The 17,800-nt window shown below is 44.3% G+C and overlaps 1 protein-coding gene across 2 annotated transcripts in view; it reads right to left on the minus strand.

The window, feature by feature from the left end:
• Positions 1-17,577, minus strand: part of LOC149438234 (uncharacterized) — a 55,812-nt gene extending 38,235 nt beyond the window's left edge. For both annotated transcript variants that reach the window (XM_089660103.1, XM_089660102.1), the window contains exons 1-5: positions 17,040-17,577; positions 11,364-11,381; positions 9,854-10,102; positions 5,570-5,821; positions 662-904 (exon numbers count right to left, since the gene is read on the minus strand). In XM_089660103.1, the coding sequence (XP_089516229.1) occupies positions 662-904; positions 5,570-5,821; positions 9,854-10,102; positions 11,364-11,381; positions 17,040-17,076 (799 nt within the window). In that variant the 5' untranslated portion in view covers positions 17,077-17,577. The remainder of the gene's footprint in view (positions 1-661; positions 905-5,569; positions 5,822-9,853; positions 10,103-11,363; positions 11,382-17,039) is intronic.
• Positions 17,578-17,800: the final 223 nt, after the last annotated feature.

Raw genomic sequence — 17,800 nt, forward strand, 5'->3', positions numbered from 1 at the left:
GATGCCCCTGGTACCTTTTTCATAGGCTTTTTTGAGTTTGGGCAAGGACACAGGGGCCCCATGATCCCCTATTGCCCGGGGGCCCCATGAGTTTTCAGTCCTCTGCACCTGACCAAATGCAAACGGAAGCCCAGGGTGTGCACGCGTATGTAAACCGCGGTCGCACCACACATGTGACACATCGCTGCGAACATCAGAGTGAGAACAATATTTCTAGCACAAGAGCTCCTAGTTAACTCTACATTGATGAGCTGTAAAAGGTTTTAAAGCATCACCTATGGTGATTTTTTGTCATCGTAGTTTATGGCGATACAATGGGCGCAAGCAATTTTAAGACATGGAATATTTGGTATCTATTTACTTGATGCAATTTCATCTTTTATATTTTACCAAAAATGGGTATTCTATTGCTTGTTAATGCTAAAATTAATTTTTTTTTTTCTGAAAATTTGTATTTAACAAAGAGTTGCGCAAATATAATGTGACATAAATAATTTGCAACTATCACCTTTTCATTCTACAGGGCCACTACTTTCAGAAAATATTTAATGTTCTGGGGGTTTAAATAGTTTTATTGACAAAAATTAAGATTTTTACATGTATGGCGCCAAACTGGTTAAATGAAATAAAGCGCTCGGAAGAAATGAACTGATTGGCTCACCATGGCTGACTTCCAGGCTGAATATTAAACTAACACCTTGATTTGTCCGGCACTGGTAGAACCCGCTGTGTCCAACCTGAACAGATGTGATTGTGTAGATCTGTCCTTCTGCCACCCACCCACCATTGTGAAACCAGTGATAAGTCAGGTAAGTTTCTCCATGGCAGGTCATTGATATATTCTCTCCAGTAAGTAACTTGTTCCAGTTTGGTGTGATGGTCACTGGAACAGTTCCAGACATTTCTGAAAGACATTGTAAACAATTATAAGTAAAGAATAACATATTTGGAATTATTTATTAATGTTGAATTGAAAAAGTACAAGAAATGTCTACAATACATGTTGCTAGAACATGCTAGGGCATTCACAGGTAGCGTGAGGGATGCTAACGTTTTATCGAAGACAGTTACAGCCCACTTCTTTTCCACCTTGACTCGCAGTGAGTACAAGTGCCAGGAGTCTGTGAGTGAGCCCTTGTAGCTCAGGATTCCCTAGGCCGTGGAGTCCAAGCCCCAGCCTGCTTCTTCACCAGAACCTATGATGGTGGGGATGGCCTTACAGAAAACTGGAACGAGGTGGGACCACTTAGTGTGTGCAGGGTACAACAGCAAGAGACTCAAAGGAAAACCAGGAAACATGCTGAGTCTGTGAGTGAGCCTTTGTAGTTCAGGGTTGCCCTGGCCATGGAGTCCAAGCCCCAGCCTGCTTCTTCACCAGAACCTATGATGGTGGGGATGGTCTTGCAGAAAACTGGAACCAGGTGAGACCACTTAGTGTGTGCAGGGTACAACAGCAAGAGACTCAAAGGAAAACCAGAAAACATGCTGAGTCTGTGAGTGAGCCCTTGTAGTTCGGGGTTGACCAGGCCATGGAGTCTAAGCCCCAGCCTAGAAATAAGGAAAAAACCTCCTGCGCTTAAAATAGAGCCCTAACCCTAGAAGCTGCTGACACTAACCTTATACCTATTAGGTGAAGTGACTAATTAATACAAAAAAGTGTAGCGCTAAATAAATATAAAATAAATATATTAAATTAAGAATAATAAAGAGTGAAGTGACACACTCAATCCCCTTAAAACCACACAAAGAGGGGGATAACACACAAATTTGTGCAACACGTGTTGCACAAATTTGTGTGTTAAGCCCCAGCCTGCTTCTTCACCAGAACCCATGATGGTGGGGATGGCCTTGCAACAAGCTGGAACCAGATGAGACCTCTTAGTGTGTGCAGGGTACATCAGCAGGCGACTCAAAGGAAAACCAGGAAACATGCTGAGTCTGTGAGTGAGCCCTTGTAGTTCGGAGTTGCCCAGGCCACGGAGTCCAAGCCCCAGCCTGCTACTTCACCAGAACCCATAATGGTGGGGATGGCCTTGCAGAAAACTGGAACCAGGTGAGACCACTTAGTGTGTGCAGGGTACAACAGCAGGAGACTCAAAGGAAAACCAGGAAACATGCTGAGCCTGTGAGTGAGCCCTTGTAGTTCGGGGTTGACCAGGCCATGGAGCCTAAGCCCCAGCCTGCTTCTTTACCAGAACCCCTGATGGTGGGGATGGCCTTGCAACAAGCTGGAACCAGGTGAGACCTCTTAGTGTGTGCAGGGTACATCAGCAGGCGATTCAAAGGAAAACCAGGAAGCATGCTGAGTTTATAAGTGAGCCCTTGTAGTTCGGGGTTGCCCTGGCCACGGCGTCCAAGCCCCAGCCTGCTTCTTCACCAGAACCTATGATGGTGGGGATGGTCTTGCAGAAAACTGGAACCAGGTGAGACCACTTAGTGTGTGCAGGGTACAACAGCAAGAGACTCAAAGGAAAACCAGGAAACATGCTGAGTCTGTGAGTGAGCCCTTGTAGTTCGGGATTGCCCAGGCCATGGAGTCCAAGCCCCAGCCAGCTTCTTCACCAGAACCCATAATGGTGTTGATGGCCTTGCAGAAAACTGGAACCAGGTGAGACCACTTAGTGTGTGCAGGGTACAACAGCAAGAGACTCAAAGGAAAACCAGGAAACATGGTGAGTCTGTGAGTGAGCCTTTGTAGTTCAGGGTTGACCAGGTAATGGAGCCTAAGCCCCAGCCTGCTTCTTTACCAGAACCCCTGATGGTGGGGATGGCCTTGCAACAAGCTGGAACCAGGTGAGACCTCTTAGTGTGTGCAGGGTACATCAGCAGGTGATTCAAAGGAAAACCAGGAAAAATGCTGAGTTTATAAGTGAGCCCTTGTAGTTCGGGGTTGCCCTGGCCACGGCGTCCAAGCCCCAGCCAGCTTCTTCACCAGAACCCATGATGGTGGGGATGGCCTTGCAGAAAACTGGAACCAGGTGAGACCACTTAGTGTGTGCAGGGTACAACAGCAAGAGACTCAAAGGAAAACCAGAAAACATGCTGAGTCTGTGAGTGAGCCTTTGTAGTTCGGGGTTGACCAGGTAATGGAGCCTAAGCCAGAGCCTGCTTCTTCACCAGAACCTCTGATGGTGGGGATGGCCTTGCAACAAGCTGGAACCAGGTGAGACCTCTTAGTGTGTGCAGGGTACATCGGCAGGCGACTCAAAGGAAAACCAGGAAACATGCTGAGTTTATAAGTGAGCCCTTGTAGTTCGGGGTTGCCCTGGCCACGGAGTCCAAGCCCCAGCCTGCTTCTTCACCAGAACCTATGATGGTAGGGATGGCCTTGCAGCAAACAGGAACCAGGTGAGACCACTTAGTGTGTGCAGGGTACAACAGCAGGAGACTCAAAGGAAAACTAGGAAACATGCTGAGTCTGTGAGTGAGCCCTTGTAGTTCGGGGTTGCCCAGGCCATGGAGTCCAAGCCCCAGCCTGCTTCTTCACCAGGCCCCCTGATGGTTGGGATGGCCTTGCAACAAGCTGGAGTGAGGTGAGACCACTTAGTGTGTGTAGGGTACAACAGCAGGAGACTCAATAGAAAATCAGGAAACATGCCAAATCTGTGAGTGAGCCCTTGTAGTTCAATCTGCTATAGGCCGTCAATCTGCTATAGGCCTGGACGGGAAGGTGTTAAAAAAGGTCTGGATTCTTTCTTAGATACGCAGAATATTGGATCATGATTTGCTGGGTTTTTTGCCTTCCTCTGGATCAACTGTGGGTGTAGAATTACAACTTTTTTTTTTTAATGGTTGAACTGGATGGACTTTTGTCTTTTTTCAGCCAGTGTAACTATATAATGAATAAATCTGAAATTAATTTTGTTCCATTTGTTATGTTATAATTCTGAGATTCTGATTGATCCACCTCCGTCCAACCCAAACAGAGTGCATAAGTCATCTCCATGTATAGCGAATTAACGTTTTAAAATGAATATGGCCAATCTTCCAAAATACAAATCGATTCAGAACAACGAATATATGAAACGAATCCGAATATGTAAAATAAAATTGTAAAACAAATCATTCTAACATAATAAATATGATGAAACAAAATTAATAAATCCAATCCGAAACAAATATTTCCGTCATGCACATCTTTAGCTGAATATCCCACGGCTGAAGTGGTGGTGTGAGTGTTGGCTGAATGTCATATTTCAAACTCATGCAAAGCAATGCCCAAAAAATTCCAAAGAGTGTGCTTAGCCATTTGGCTCAGTTAACTCCCTCCAACCTGGCTGTTGGGGGTCATTTGGCAAGCACTGAAGACATCGGTGATATGCGCCCTTTTGATAGAAATGTGAACTTAGGGTAAAACAAGTAAAGATGGACTATATGTTCAAGTTGAAGGTCAGTTCAGCTTAAGCATCAACCATCCGTGTGGCAAGGGTGTTCAGTTTGAACGGCAAAGGCTGTTCGCCCACCGTGTCCCACAATGCACTGCGCCCTGACAGTGCATTGTGATTGGCCATAGCAATGCACCTGACCACAGGACCAGTGCAAAGCTTTGGCCAATCACTGCACATGATGATACCAAGCCTCCCCCGCCCCTATGTTGAGGACATGTGGCCTGGTATGGTTCGGGGGAGGGGGGGCGCTTGCTCGTCTCTCCTCCTTTCCTGACCTGCCGGCCTGCATGCTCAGATAAGGGTCTGGTATGGATTTTGGGGGGGACCCCCATGCCATTTTTTTTTTAATATTAGCGTAGGGGTTCCCCTCAAAATCCATCAGACCTGAAGGGCTTGGTATGGATGGGGGGGACCCCACCCAGTTTAAAAAGGGTCAAGGCACCCTTTAAAATTATGGGCACCCCATTCTACAATGTGAAAAGCGATTCTAATAGTTATATATAACGCAGCAACATCCACACATGTAGGACATCCAACATTAGAGGCGATTTATTCTTCCAAAGCAAATACACCTTTACACACTGGTACTGACTAGTATTCCATTGTTTCTCCTCTCCATCAGTTTTTCTACATCACTGAGATAATGTGACCCCAGCACTGATGGAGAGGGGCAGGGGAGGGTCAAACTAGGATGCTGTGCAGGTAGCTGACATCCTCCTTTTTAACTGATGACGTCTTTGGTTGTCAGGACGCCAGCAGCTAGATGGTCGTAATGGTGCCCAATGAAAACCTGTGACTTTGTGCAACTAAAGGCAGGCTTCTTCCAGCTTGTATATAAGATTTGGGCAATTTGTAGACATTTTGCCAAGGCACCCCTGGTGGAACCTCAAGGCACCCCTGGTGGAACCTCAAGGCACCCCAGGGTGCTTGGGCACCCTGGTTGAGAAAAGCTGGCTTAGTGAATTGCCCCCTCTGTTTGAAGTTCACGGTCGAACTTTCGTTGTGTTCGACCGCAAACCGAATAAGGGGTGTTCTGCCCATCTCTAAAAACAAGATGCTCTCTTATCTGTTGTCCTCCCCCTTCCCCCCTCCTGCCTACGCTTGGTTTGCAATCAGATCATTTTAATTTACTGCTTAGCATTTTGCAATCTACAAATATAAATTCGCTCAGTTGGATTTACCTGTGTAGGAAATAGTGGTCCCGGCGCTGTACGTTTTGGTGACAGGAAAATGTTTGGAACATCTGTAGGTGGCTGTCAGGTCCGTATGTTTTACAGTCAGTTGTAGGGTATAGTTGGTGGAGGATTTCCAGAGTGTCTGATTGTTCCTGTAGAATATTGTCTGCATTGCAAGTAGTTCCGGAGGACTGTAGCATTGGAGAGATATGTTGTCACCTTCATATACGTAGAGAGGAGCCCGAAGGATGACCGGACCTGAAACACACCGTGAGATCTGTTATATCGGAAGATGCGATGATTTACCATCGATGGAAACATATCATTTTGTGTTGGGAGAAACTACAATTTCCATTTAATTGGATGCATCTTTCATTTATTAAGACATTAATGACATGAGTAGATGGTCTCCAAAATACCAAAACTGACAATAAAATACAATGTGGTATATGAATACATTTGGTTATTTAAATGGTTTATTTAGATATTATACTTTAAATTAGTGAACACTGAAACTGAAATTTTCATATGGACAGCTTTTAATACCTCAGTACTGCAAATTTATCATTTTAGTAGTTTAAAGTACAATGTGTGCCTAATTACACTGTTCAACAAATTTTTATTTTTTGCCAGTTTTGGAAACAAAAGGATCCATTTCTTAATGAATTTCACATTCTGAGTTCAAATATAACAATGAAATTTGTCAATTGGCTCTAGTTTTTCTGTAAACGGAAAGTTTTCTACTATAGGCGTAATGACTACATAATGCACAATAATTATATAGATAGATGTCTTTCCACAAATATAAAGCAAGTGATATTGACTACATAACAAAGCCTAAATGGCATAATATATTGCATAGGATTACCAAGAAAAATTATAGCCATAAGCTAAGTTGAATCATTTTAATACTTAGGATTCTCACTAGTTTTGTCTTCAGTTTGTGTCGGTTTTGCTTCTCTTGGCTTTTCTCTTGTATTCGAGGAAAGGGCTATCTCTTACAACTGTCCAGCAATAGTCAGCAAGCATTGATGGGCTCCATTTACCTTGATATCTTCTTTCCATAGCTGCAATGTCTTGATGGAAGCGCTCTCCGTGTTCATCACTCACTGCTCCACAGTTTGGTGGGAAAAAATCCAGATGCGAATGTAGAAAATGAATTTTTAGAGACATGTTGCAACCCAGATTTCTGTAAGTCTGGATGAGTTTTTCTACCACTTTCTTGTAGTCTGGTGTTTTATTGTTTTCAAGAAAATTTGATGTCACTGATTCAAATGCTGTCCAGGCAGCCTTTTCCTTTCCACGCAACAGAGAAAGAAACTCATCATCATGAATAAGTTTACGAATCTGTGGCCCAACAAAGACTCCTTCATTTATTTTTGCAGCACTAAGTGCTGGAAATTTGCTAATCAGGTACTTGAAACCTGCTTTATTCTTGTCCATTGCCTTAACAAAGTTTTTCATTAATCCCAACTTGATGTGTAATGGAGGTAATAAGATCTTATTGCTGTCTACAAGTGCTGGATAGTTAACATTGTTTTCTCCAGGCTGCAATGACTGGCGTAATGGCCAGTCTCTTTTGGCATAGTGCATTTCTCTCGCACGACTGTCCCACTCACAGAGGAAGCAGCAGTACTCAGTATATCCACCTTGAAGTCCAAGTAGGATAGCAATCACCTTCAGGTCACCACAAATCGACCATTGATGTTCATCATAGTTGATGCACCTTAAAAGCTCTTTCAAGTTTTCATACGTTTCTTTCATTGAAACTGCGTATGCAACTGGAACTGACGGCACCTGATTGCCATTATGGAGCAAAACAGCTTTAAGACTCGCCTTTGAAGCATCAATGAACAGCCTCCACTCATCGGGATCATAGCATACGCCGATGGCTGAGATTAAACCATGAACATTGTTACATACAGCAATATCACCTTCCTGGACGAAGAATGGGATCAGATCTTTCTGACGATGACGGTAGAAAGACGTACGAACATCACTTGCTAGGAGATTCCACTGTTGTAGTCTTGACCCCAAAAGCTCTGCCTCGTTCTTTGGAAGATCCAGGTCTCTGATAAGATCGCTCAATTCCACTTGTGTAATGAGGTGTGGTTCAGTGGGTGTGGATGGAAGAAAGTCTAGGTCATGTGAGGTTGACGGTTGATGACTACACGCTTCAGATTCTTCCTGACTTGACTCAACCACGAAGGATTCTGGTGCTTTAGGAATTGGTAGCCCCTCTCCATGAGGAACTGGACGTATTGCCGATGGAATATTTGGATAGTGCACAGATAACTTTTTCTTCTTATTTAGCCCTTTTGTTGGAGGCACCATACAAAAGTAACAATTACTAACATGATCTGTTGGCTCTCTCCAAATCATTGGCACAGCGAAAGGCATAGATGCCTTTTTTCCATTCAACCATTGCTCCAGTGCCGTTCAACAAGAATTGCAGCATATATGTGGTGCCCAGCTCTTGTCCTGGTCTCCTATCTTGCAGCCAAAATACAAGTTGTAGGCTTTCTTAATCATTCCTGTTATCCTCCTTTTTTGTGAGATAAAAGTTATTTCACCGCAGATATAGCAGAAATTATCTGCTTTATTCACACAAGTTCGAGGCATTACTGAGTAGCCTATATAAGCAGAAAACGAAATGTAAAGACGCTGTCGAACTACAATCAGCTACAGATACTGCAGCTTTTATGCAGTGAAGTGATGCAATTAAAGGCTAATATTGCATCATCTCAGTATACATGCAATTTTCTATTGGTCACCAGTATCAATTGCGCAATATGCAGCTGAAGTTGCATCATAATTTTGAATGGCTTACGTCATTAGATGGGTGAATATATCATGGAAACTAGAGCCAATCAACATTTTTTAGGGTCATTTTCGTTTTCAGCACCCCAAAATTATGTAAGATTAGCTAATTTTATGCCCAAAACTTTTTACCTGTTGAACAGTGTTATAAGAAGATAAAAGCGTCCCCTTTAAGCCGCTCAGATGGGGTAATGATCCCTTTAAGCAGCTCAGCAGCACCTTCCTCTTTCTTTGACTGGAGACAGAGAGCCGAGTGAGAGGCTGAAGAGGAGAGCACACAGCAGGATCTTCATTGGTTGCTTCTGCTGAAGTGTTCACAAGTCCACTCCTAGAAATGGGCAAGGGTGGACTGTGATTGGCTGCGGCAATCAAGAATGTTAAGTCCCATCCAATACCAGATGGAGAGAACAATGTGAGCATGGAGGGCAGGCAGAATGTGGGAGAGAGCACAGGATGGGGTAATGATCTCTTTAAGTAGCTCAGCAGCACCTTCCTCTTTCTTTGACTGGAGACAGAGAGCCGAGTGAGAGGCTGAAGAGGAGAGCACACAGCAGGATTTTCATTGGTTGCTGCTGCTAAAGTGTTGACAAGCCCACTCCTAGAAATGGGCAAGGGTGGACCTGTGATTGGCTGCGGCAATCAAGAATGGTAAGCCCCATCCAATACCAGATGGAGAGAACAATGTGAGCATGGAGGGCAGGCAGAATGTGGGAGAGAGCACAGGATGGGGTAATGATCTCTTGTGGTGCTAGGGCTTGGAGCCAGCTTCGTAAAGTTCCCAGGAGCCCAGAGTTGAAATGATCTGCATTGGGCTCCATGTACTAGACCAGAGCTGGCCTGTGTGCTAGAGAGCTGCAGAGACTATGTGACATATTTCTGCTGTGAGAAGACCATGGGATTTTTTTTTCTACTAGTAATGGCGGCAATCAGTGACTTTTAGCGGGACTGCGGCGGACATTCTGACACTGGGTGACATCCCCACCCATATGGAAGAAAAATATGTTTGAACTATATTTTAAAAATATTCTTCCAAAATATATAAACCTATATTTGAAATGCTACAATTTTCGCCATATTCAATATATTTCAAAATATATTTCAATAAATATATATATATACATACTGTATGTTGAAATGCATTTTTATTACAAAATATATGAAAAATATTTTTAAAAATACATTTCAAAAATACTGTATTTCTTTAAAAATACAAATCTACATTTTTGGAATGCAATTACCAATATATGTAAAAAATATATGTTAAAATGTTTTTATATGTTAAAAAAAATCTGAAGAATATATTTAAAAAAATATATTTTTTAAAATATATTCTTCAGATTTTTTAACATATAGAAAAGTCATATATTTTTACATATACTTGTAAATGGATTCCAAAAATGCAGATTAAATGTATTTTTAAAGACACACAGTATATTTGAATATTTGAATGTTGATATTGGATGACCTTACCATGGCTAACACTCAACGTGACAACCTCACTTGTGTCGCCAGTGCTGGCACGGCACTTATAATATCCGCTGTGTTCCATCCCAGCAAATACAATCACATAGTTCTTGCTTCTAGATATCTCAGTGTTATTATGGTACCAGAGATAGAACAATGCAGGAGACTCCACATTGCAGGTCATTGTTATAGATTGTCCTAAGTGGATCTTATTCCAGTCTGAATTGAAGGTCACCACTGGTCTCATTGCAGATCCTGTGGGATATTAAACATAATCTATAAAAAAAATCAGAACATCTACCTCAGTGGTGTATGTAAGGTTTGTGCTGGCCTAGGCAACATGAAAATCGGCCACCTCTGTGGAGAGAGCCTGACACTGACCAACGCTACCCTCCCACCCCCGCGGAGGAGACAGCCTGACACTGACCAATGCCACCTTCCCACCACCATGGAGGAGAGAGCCTGACGTTGAGCAACGCCACCTTCCCACCCCCCCGCAGAGGAGAGAACCTGACACTGACCAACACCACCTTCCCACCCCCACGGAGGAAAGAGCCTGACACTGACCAACACCACCTTCCCACCCCCGTGGAGGAGAGAGCCTGACACTGACCAACGCCACCTTCCCACCCCCCGCGGAGGAGAGAGCCTGACACTGAGCAACGCCACCTTCCCACCCCCCCGCGGAGGAGAGAACCTAACACTGACCAACGCCACCTTCCCACCCCTGCGGGGGAGAGAGCCTAACACTGACCAAAGCCACCTTCCTACCTCCGCGGAGGAGAGAGCCTAACACTGACCAATGCCACCTTCCCACCCCTGCGGAGGAGAGAGCCTGACACTGACCAATGCGACCTTCCCACCCCCTGTGGAGAGGAAAAAAGAGAGAAAGAGGCAAGAGAGAGAGAGAAAACATAGAGAAAAGAGAAAGAAAGAGAGAGAGAGAGAGAGAGAAAGAAAGAAAGAGAAAGAAAAAGAAAGATGAATCCAAACCAAACCACGAAGGGGAGGGAGGGTGGGAAGCTTCTTCTTCCAACTTCCCCCACTGGACTTCCTGAGGTCGGACCCTCCTTTTCCTCCCTGTGAACCCTCCCCAACATCCCCATCCAATCAGGTAAGCCATAATCCCAAAACGTCCTACCCTTTTTTTAACCCTATATGTTGTCCCTCTAGTCATGTCGTCCCTGCGCTTAATTTTTTTTTTTGCTCCTGGCCTACCTTTCTCCATTGGTTGTATCCAGCTGCCTGTATTGTGAACAGTAGTGTTGAGAAGGGGATGGACATAATGGGGGATCAGGACATCCTTAGAGAGTTAGATGGGCAAATCTAATAGGAACCATTAAGAATTTGGTTTTATAAAAATGTTTGTATGTGTAAAATTTGCTAACAATTAACAGAATATTTGCTGACGTCATTTGATTCTGAATGACTACATACCCATACATTATAAAAAAAATAAATGATGTGATACATCATTTTCTAGCGTACAATATGTGTATGAAAAATGCAAACTTACCTAGCTGTCCAATCAGAGCTGTTAGAGAACAGAGAGAAAAAAAAAGAAGTATAAATAATTAATGTGGTGTGTATTTAAAATTAATGTTTCCCAAAACCTGTCCAGTTCAAAACTGGGCATATGATAAATGAATACATAAGCTGAGATGACCTTCAATAAAAATTGATCATGTCAAATAATTACTAGACCCAGAGATATGGGCAGCTGAATTTTTTTGTCCTTAAAATCCAAATCCTTAAAATCCCCAAAAATGTTTTTTTGCTGGACCTGCCACTAATTCCTGTCCTCCTGAGTTACACTTAAGATAACTACTACTCAAGGTCCACCACAGCCCACAGGCCCATGCACAGGACTATCATCCTACGTTCAGAGTATATGACATTTATAATGTGATTTATATCATTGTGGCCAAATCATCCATTCTGGGGACTTGTGTGGTCTATGCTCACATATTAGGCAAATATTTGAATTAATACTTTATATATATGTTGTTGTTTTGTTTATATATTTACAGTTGCAAGAAAAAGTATGTGAACCCCTTGGGATTACGTGGAGTTTTGCATGAATTGGGCATAAAATGTGCTCTGAACGTCATCTAAGTCACAACAATAGAAGAACACAGTCTGCTGAACATAATACTACACACACATTAGATGTTGCCATGGTTTAATTGCACATAACATGTAAACATTCACAGTGCAGGGAGGAAAAAGTATGTGAGGCCCTAGCTTAATGACTTCTCCCAGAGCTAATTGGAGCCAGGAGTGAGCCAACCTTGACTCCAATCAGTGTGATGATATTGGATGTGTTGCTGACAGCTGTCCTGCCCTTAAAAAACACACACCTGTTTTGGGTTTACTGGTTTCAAGAAGCACTGTCTGATGTGAACCATGCCTCGCAGAAAAGAGCTCTCAGAAGACCTACGATCAAGAATTGTTGACTGGCATGAAGCTGGAAAGGGTTACAAAAGTATCTCAAAAAGCCTTGATGTTCATGTGTCACGGTAAGACAGAAAGTCTACAAATGGAGAAAGTTTAGCACTGTTGCTACTCTCCCTAGGCGTGGTCGTCCCAGTCTCTTACCCTGCAATGTGGACCATTAGGATTCAATGGTCAACAGCGGGAAGAAACAACAAATAGGGGTGTGCAGAGATGAAGGCTGGACCTGGGGCAAAAAGCCTCAACAATGGATGATAGGCACACAGGCAATTATGACCAATGGTCAAAAGAGCTTTAGATGAATAAGGGTCTCCCCATACCGCAGCTCAGAGTGCAAGGAATAGTAAACTAGAAGGTTGCCAATACTTTTTTACAATGTTATGCCATCCCTCTGTGGTCAGCACTTTATAAGTAGAGATGGGTCGAACACCCCCCTGTTCAACTTGAACTTTGAACACAAACAATTTTCTGATCGGTATCTTACTGCATTTGAGTGTGTGGTAATATACGGCTCAGTTACTAAAATATGGCATGAGTTATATTATTAAGTCCAATTTAGGAGTGAAACATTTATTGATGTTTCAGCTCTTGGTGGGGTTGACAGTTGAATGTCAAAAGAATTGTTGGCATTGCCTGACAATTAAAAAATGTTTTAAAAAACAGCATAGGGTGCCCCCTCCCATCCATACCAAGCCCTTCGGGTCTGGTATGAATTTTGAGAGGAACCCCCATGCCAAAAATGTTTTAAATGGTGTGGGGGTCCCCACAAAATCTATACCAGACCCTTATCTGAGCATACAGCCTGGCAGGTCAGGAAAGGGGGGGGATGAGCGAGTGCCCCCCCCTTCCTGAACCATACCAGGCCACATGCCCTCAACATGGGAGGTGCTTTGGTGCGGGGGTTCCCCCTTGAAGCACCTTGTCCCCATGTTGATGGGGATAAGGGCCTCTTCCCCACAACTGTGGCTGTGGGGGTCTGCAGGCGGGGGGCTTATCAGAATCTGGAAGCCCCCTTTATCAAGGGGGCCCCCTGAACCCGACCCCCTTATGGGTACATGGTATCGCAACCCATTTGCAAAAATAAAAGTGTAAAAAAAGAGAGGAGACAGTCTTTGACAAGTCCTTTATTAAAAATAAAAATTAAAAAAGTCCCCCTAAGTAGATCCAACGTCAATCACGATGCCCGCCACCTCCGCTACCCAAAAAAATGAAAAAAAACCCCACTGCGCTCGCGACTCTGGCTCCCGCTGTCGGACAGCTACGCCCACGATGACAGTTCTTATATACTGTTATGACGTCACAAGGGGGCGAGGTTCACCCACCCCCTTGTGACATCATCAGACACTTTAAATGGTCAAAGCATTGCACCTGACCTGTGGTCAGGTGTATTGCTTGACCTATCACAATGCACTGTCAGGGTGCAGTGCATTGTGAGGCGCGGCAGGAGAATAGCCCACTGATCGCCCATATCGTTCGTGTGTTCGCCAAACACATGAACGGTCAATGTTCGAGTCGATCTTATGTTTGACTCGAACATGAATCCCATCCCTATTAATAAGGGCAAATTTCATAACACAGCAGGACAACAACTTGAAATAGACTTCTTATCTATGCCAAACTATGGGAAAAGAAGACGGAGTAATGTCTTTTCCGGCAGAATTACCAGATCTCAAATCTGTCTACCTCTTGTGGGAACAGCTTTACCAAAAGGTCAAAGAAAAGATCACCACTGGGAAAAACTAAAGATGGGGGTTGACTGACCATTCGAGCACTCGGGAAAACTGCCCGAGGGCCCAGGGTCAGTAGGGGGCCCCATGAAATGCCCCTGGTACCTTTTTTATAGGCTTTTTTAAGTGTGGGCAAGGACAAAGGGGCCCCATGAGTTGTCAGTCTGCCCCTGGTTGGAGTTCACTTTTACTTCCAAGCCAGGAGGCGGCTGAACAAGAAACATACAAGCTGATGGTTACTGCAGCCATCAGCTTCTACTGTTTACTCTTTGGATGTGTGTAGTATGTCCAAAGAGCAGAATTGGTTCAATAAATGTATCACATTTTTGAATGTGGGCAAAGACACAGGGGCCCCATTATTCCCTATTGCCCGGGGGCCCCATGAGTTGTCAGTCCGCCCCTAGTAGTAAGGTCATCAAAACTGTAATTCAGGGGTGTCAAACTCCATTTCATCGTGGGCCATATCAACATTATGGTTGCCCTCAAAGGGCTGGTTGTATCTGAAAGACTAGATGTCCAGAGCACCCCCATCTTCCCATTACATCAGATGTCAAGAATCCCACACCCCTCCTAACATCACTGTGCATCCTCTTTGGGGGCAGAGCTGGAAAGCACAGGGTCTGGAGGAGGACCAGAGGAGTCAGTTTCCAGAGTCTGCTGAATGCTGAGACCAGGGGAGGCAGAGATGAGGGGGTGCTGCAGCTGCACCGAGAGGTGCAGGATTTGGCAGAGGAGTTCTATTCTCTTCTCTGCTGCCAACTGCTTAGACAAGGTGGGGCGGATACAAGAGGGAACTTACAGGAAAGGTGCAAGGGCCACATGAAACTGCCTGGAGGGCCGGATTCAGGCCGCGGACCTGGTGTTTGACACCTGTGCTATAATTGCTGCAAATTGATTATTTTACTCAGGGTTTTTTTGTCTCAGAGAATAGGTGCAGGAACTTCCTTTTTCTGAGTCACCGATTGTCTTCACCCCCTACCCACGTCTGAGCAGCATCCCTTGATTCCACCCTCTACCCACCTAACAATACAACCCCTTTTTGAGAACGCAGAACCAAGTATTTTATGGTGCTAAGTATTTTATTTTAATGATAACAAGAAAAGAAGTAAGATAGATCCCCTTGCAGTCATCAACAATAGAAGCCCACAGCAACAATAGATCCCCCAGCAATAGACACCCCCACAACAATAGACCTCCCCAGCAACAGTAGACCCCCCATGCAAAAATACTCTATTTCGCCAAAAGTATTGGGCTGCCTGCCTTTCTACACACATGAACTTTAATGGCAACCCAGTCTTAGTCCGTAGGGTTCAATATTGAGTTGGCCCCACCCTTTCCACGCACATGAACTTTAATGGCCCCCCAGTCTTGGTCTGTAGGGTTCAATATTGAGTTGGCCCCGCCCTTTCCACGCACATGAACTTTAATGGCCCCCCAGTCTTAGTCCGTAGGGTTCAATATTGAGTTGGCGCCGCCCTTTGCAGCTATAACAGCTTCAACTCTTCTGGGAAGGCCATCCACAAGGTTTAGGAGGGTGTCTATGGGAAGGTTGGACCATTCTTCCAGAAGCACATTTGTCAGGTCAGGCATTGATGTCGGGGGAGGAGGCCTGGATCACAGTCTCCACTCTAATTCATCCCAAAGGTGTTCTATGGGGTTGAGGTCAGGACTCTGTGCAGGCCAGTTAAGTTCCTCCACCCCAGACTCACTCATCCATGTCTACATGGACCTTGCTTTGTGCACTGGTGCGCAGTCATGTTGGAACAGGAAGGGGCCATCCCCAAACTGTTCCCACAAAGATGGGAGCAGTAAGTTGTCCGAAATGTCTTGATATGCTGACAACTTAAGAGTTCCCTTCACTGGAACGAAGGGGCCAAGCCCAAACCCTGAAGAAAAAAGCCCACACCATAATCCCCCCTCCACCAAACTTTACACTTGGCACAATGCAGTCAGGCAAGTACCGTTCTCCTGGCAACCGCCAAACCCAGACACGTCCATCGGATTGCCAGACAGAGATGCGTGAGTCATCACTCCAAAGAACACATCTCCCCTGCTCTAGAGTCCAGTGGTGGCGTGCTTTGCACCACGGCATCCGACACTTTGCATTGCACTTGGTGATGTAAGGCTTGGATGCAGGTGCTTGGCCATGGAAACCCATTCCATGAAGCTCTCTACGCACTGTTGTTGTGCTCATCTGACGGCCACACCAAGTTTGGAGGTCTTCAGCTATTAACTCTGCAGACAGTTGGTGACTTCTGCGCACTGTGCTCTTCAGCATGCGCTGACCCCGCTCTGTCATTTTCCGTGGCTGGTGGCTGAGTTGCTGTTATTCCCAGTTGCTTCCACTTTGTTATAATCCCACTAACAGTTGAGCGTGGAATATTTAGTAGCCAGGAAATGTCACGGATGGACTTATTGCACAGGTGGCCACCTATCACGGGACCACGCTTGGAGTCACTGAGCTCCTGAGAGCGACCCATTCTTTCACAAATGTTTGTAGAAGCAGTCTGCATGCCTAGGGGCTTAATTTTACACACCCGTGGCCATGGAGGTGATTGGAACACCTGAATCTAATGATTTGGAGGGGTGTCCCAATATGTTTGGCAATATAGTATAGATCCCTCCCAACTACAAAGATCCCCCAGTAGCCAGCATCAATAGACCCTCCTTCACACCCAAGCACCCCTTGCCATTACATACATTCAGTGCTGGAGGTGCAGGAACTGTATTCCTCCACGTTCCTACTGCAAAAAAGCTCTGATTTTATTCATGTAAAATCTAATGAACAGAAGAATTAAAGGAAATAAAAAAGAATGCTATGGTATTGGCAAACTGACTGAATATAATTTTTGGCCAATGCTACTTTGGGGAATGAATGTACAACTTATAATGAAAAACATGAGCATTGCTGGGTGATTCTAAGCATTTGAGCTTTAGTTTATACAGTTGATATATATTAAAATATCTATATAAAAAACACAAAGGAGGTATTGAGAAAATCACATACTTACAGATTAGAATGATCTGGAATGGAAGCTGCAGTCCCATCGCTCTACCGATATTACACAATCCTAATTTTGTCCTGAAGAGAAATACAACCAATAAACAAACATAATATTAGGTGCTTCTGTATAGAGACAAATGTATTCAGCTTGCATTGAATATTATTTTCTAATGCTTCTGTGTTCCTTCACTATTGCATCTGGCCACCTTCTGGCCATCTTCTGGCCACCTTCTGGTCATCTTCTGGAATTCTTCTGACCACCTTCTGGAATTCTTCTGACCACCTTCTGGCCACCTTCTGGAATTCTTCTGATCACCTTCTGGAATTCTTCTGATCACCTTCTGGCCACCTTCTGGCAACCTTCTGGAATTCTTCTGACCACCTTCTGACCAGCTTCTGGCCATCTTCTGGCCACCTTCTGGTCCTCACCCATTTTAAGTCAAGCTGCGCTGAGCTATTTCATATTTACAATTACAGAGAAAAGCGGTTCTGAATAGAACAAATGCCAGTACCCTACAGATCCTAATTGATGTAATGAAGCAGGTTGCAGGGAGAGCTCAGTTGCAGTCAGCGTAAAAGAGGAAGGAAGCAAAAATGGTTTCTGGAAGGGCAGCGGATACAAGGGCTAAGATCATTCTGATCAATTTTCGCAATCTTTAACTCACAGGAGAATTGTAAACTTAAAAAACTCAACCCACTGCCGCTTATGACAGTACACCCACACTGCAGATCCAAAGAAAAGTATGTATTACAGATAAGAAAACGATA

The sequence above is a fragment of the Staurois parvus genome, unplaced genomic scaffold, assembly GCF_062004578.1.
Source record: "Staurois parvus isolate SC_StPar_1 unplaced genomic scaffold, SC_StPar_1.0 ptg001202l, whole genome shotgun sequence".
Taxonomy (NCBI): domain Eukaryota; kingdom Metazoa; phylum Chordata; class Amphibia; order Anura; family Ranidae; genus Staurois; species Staurois parvus.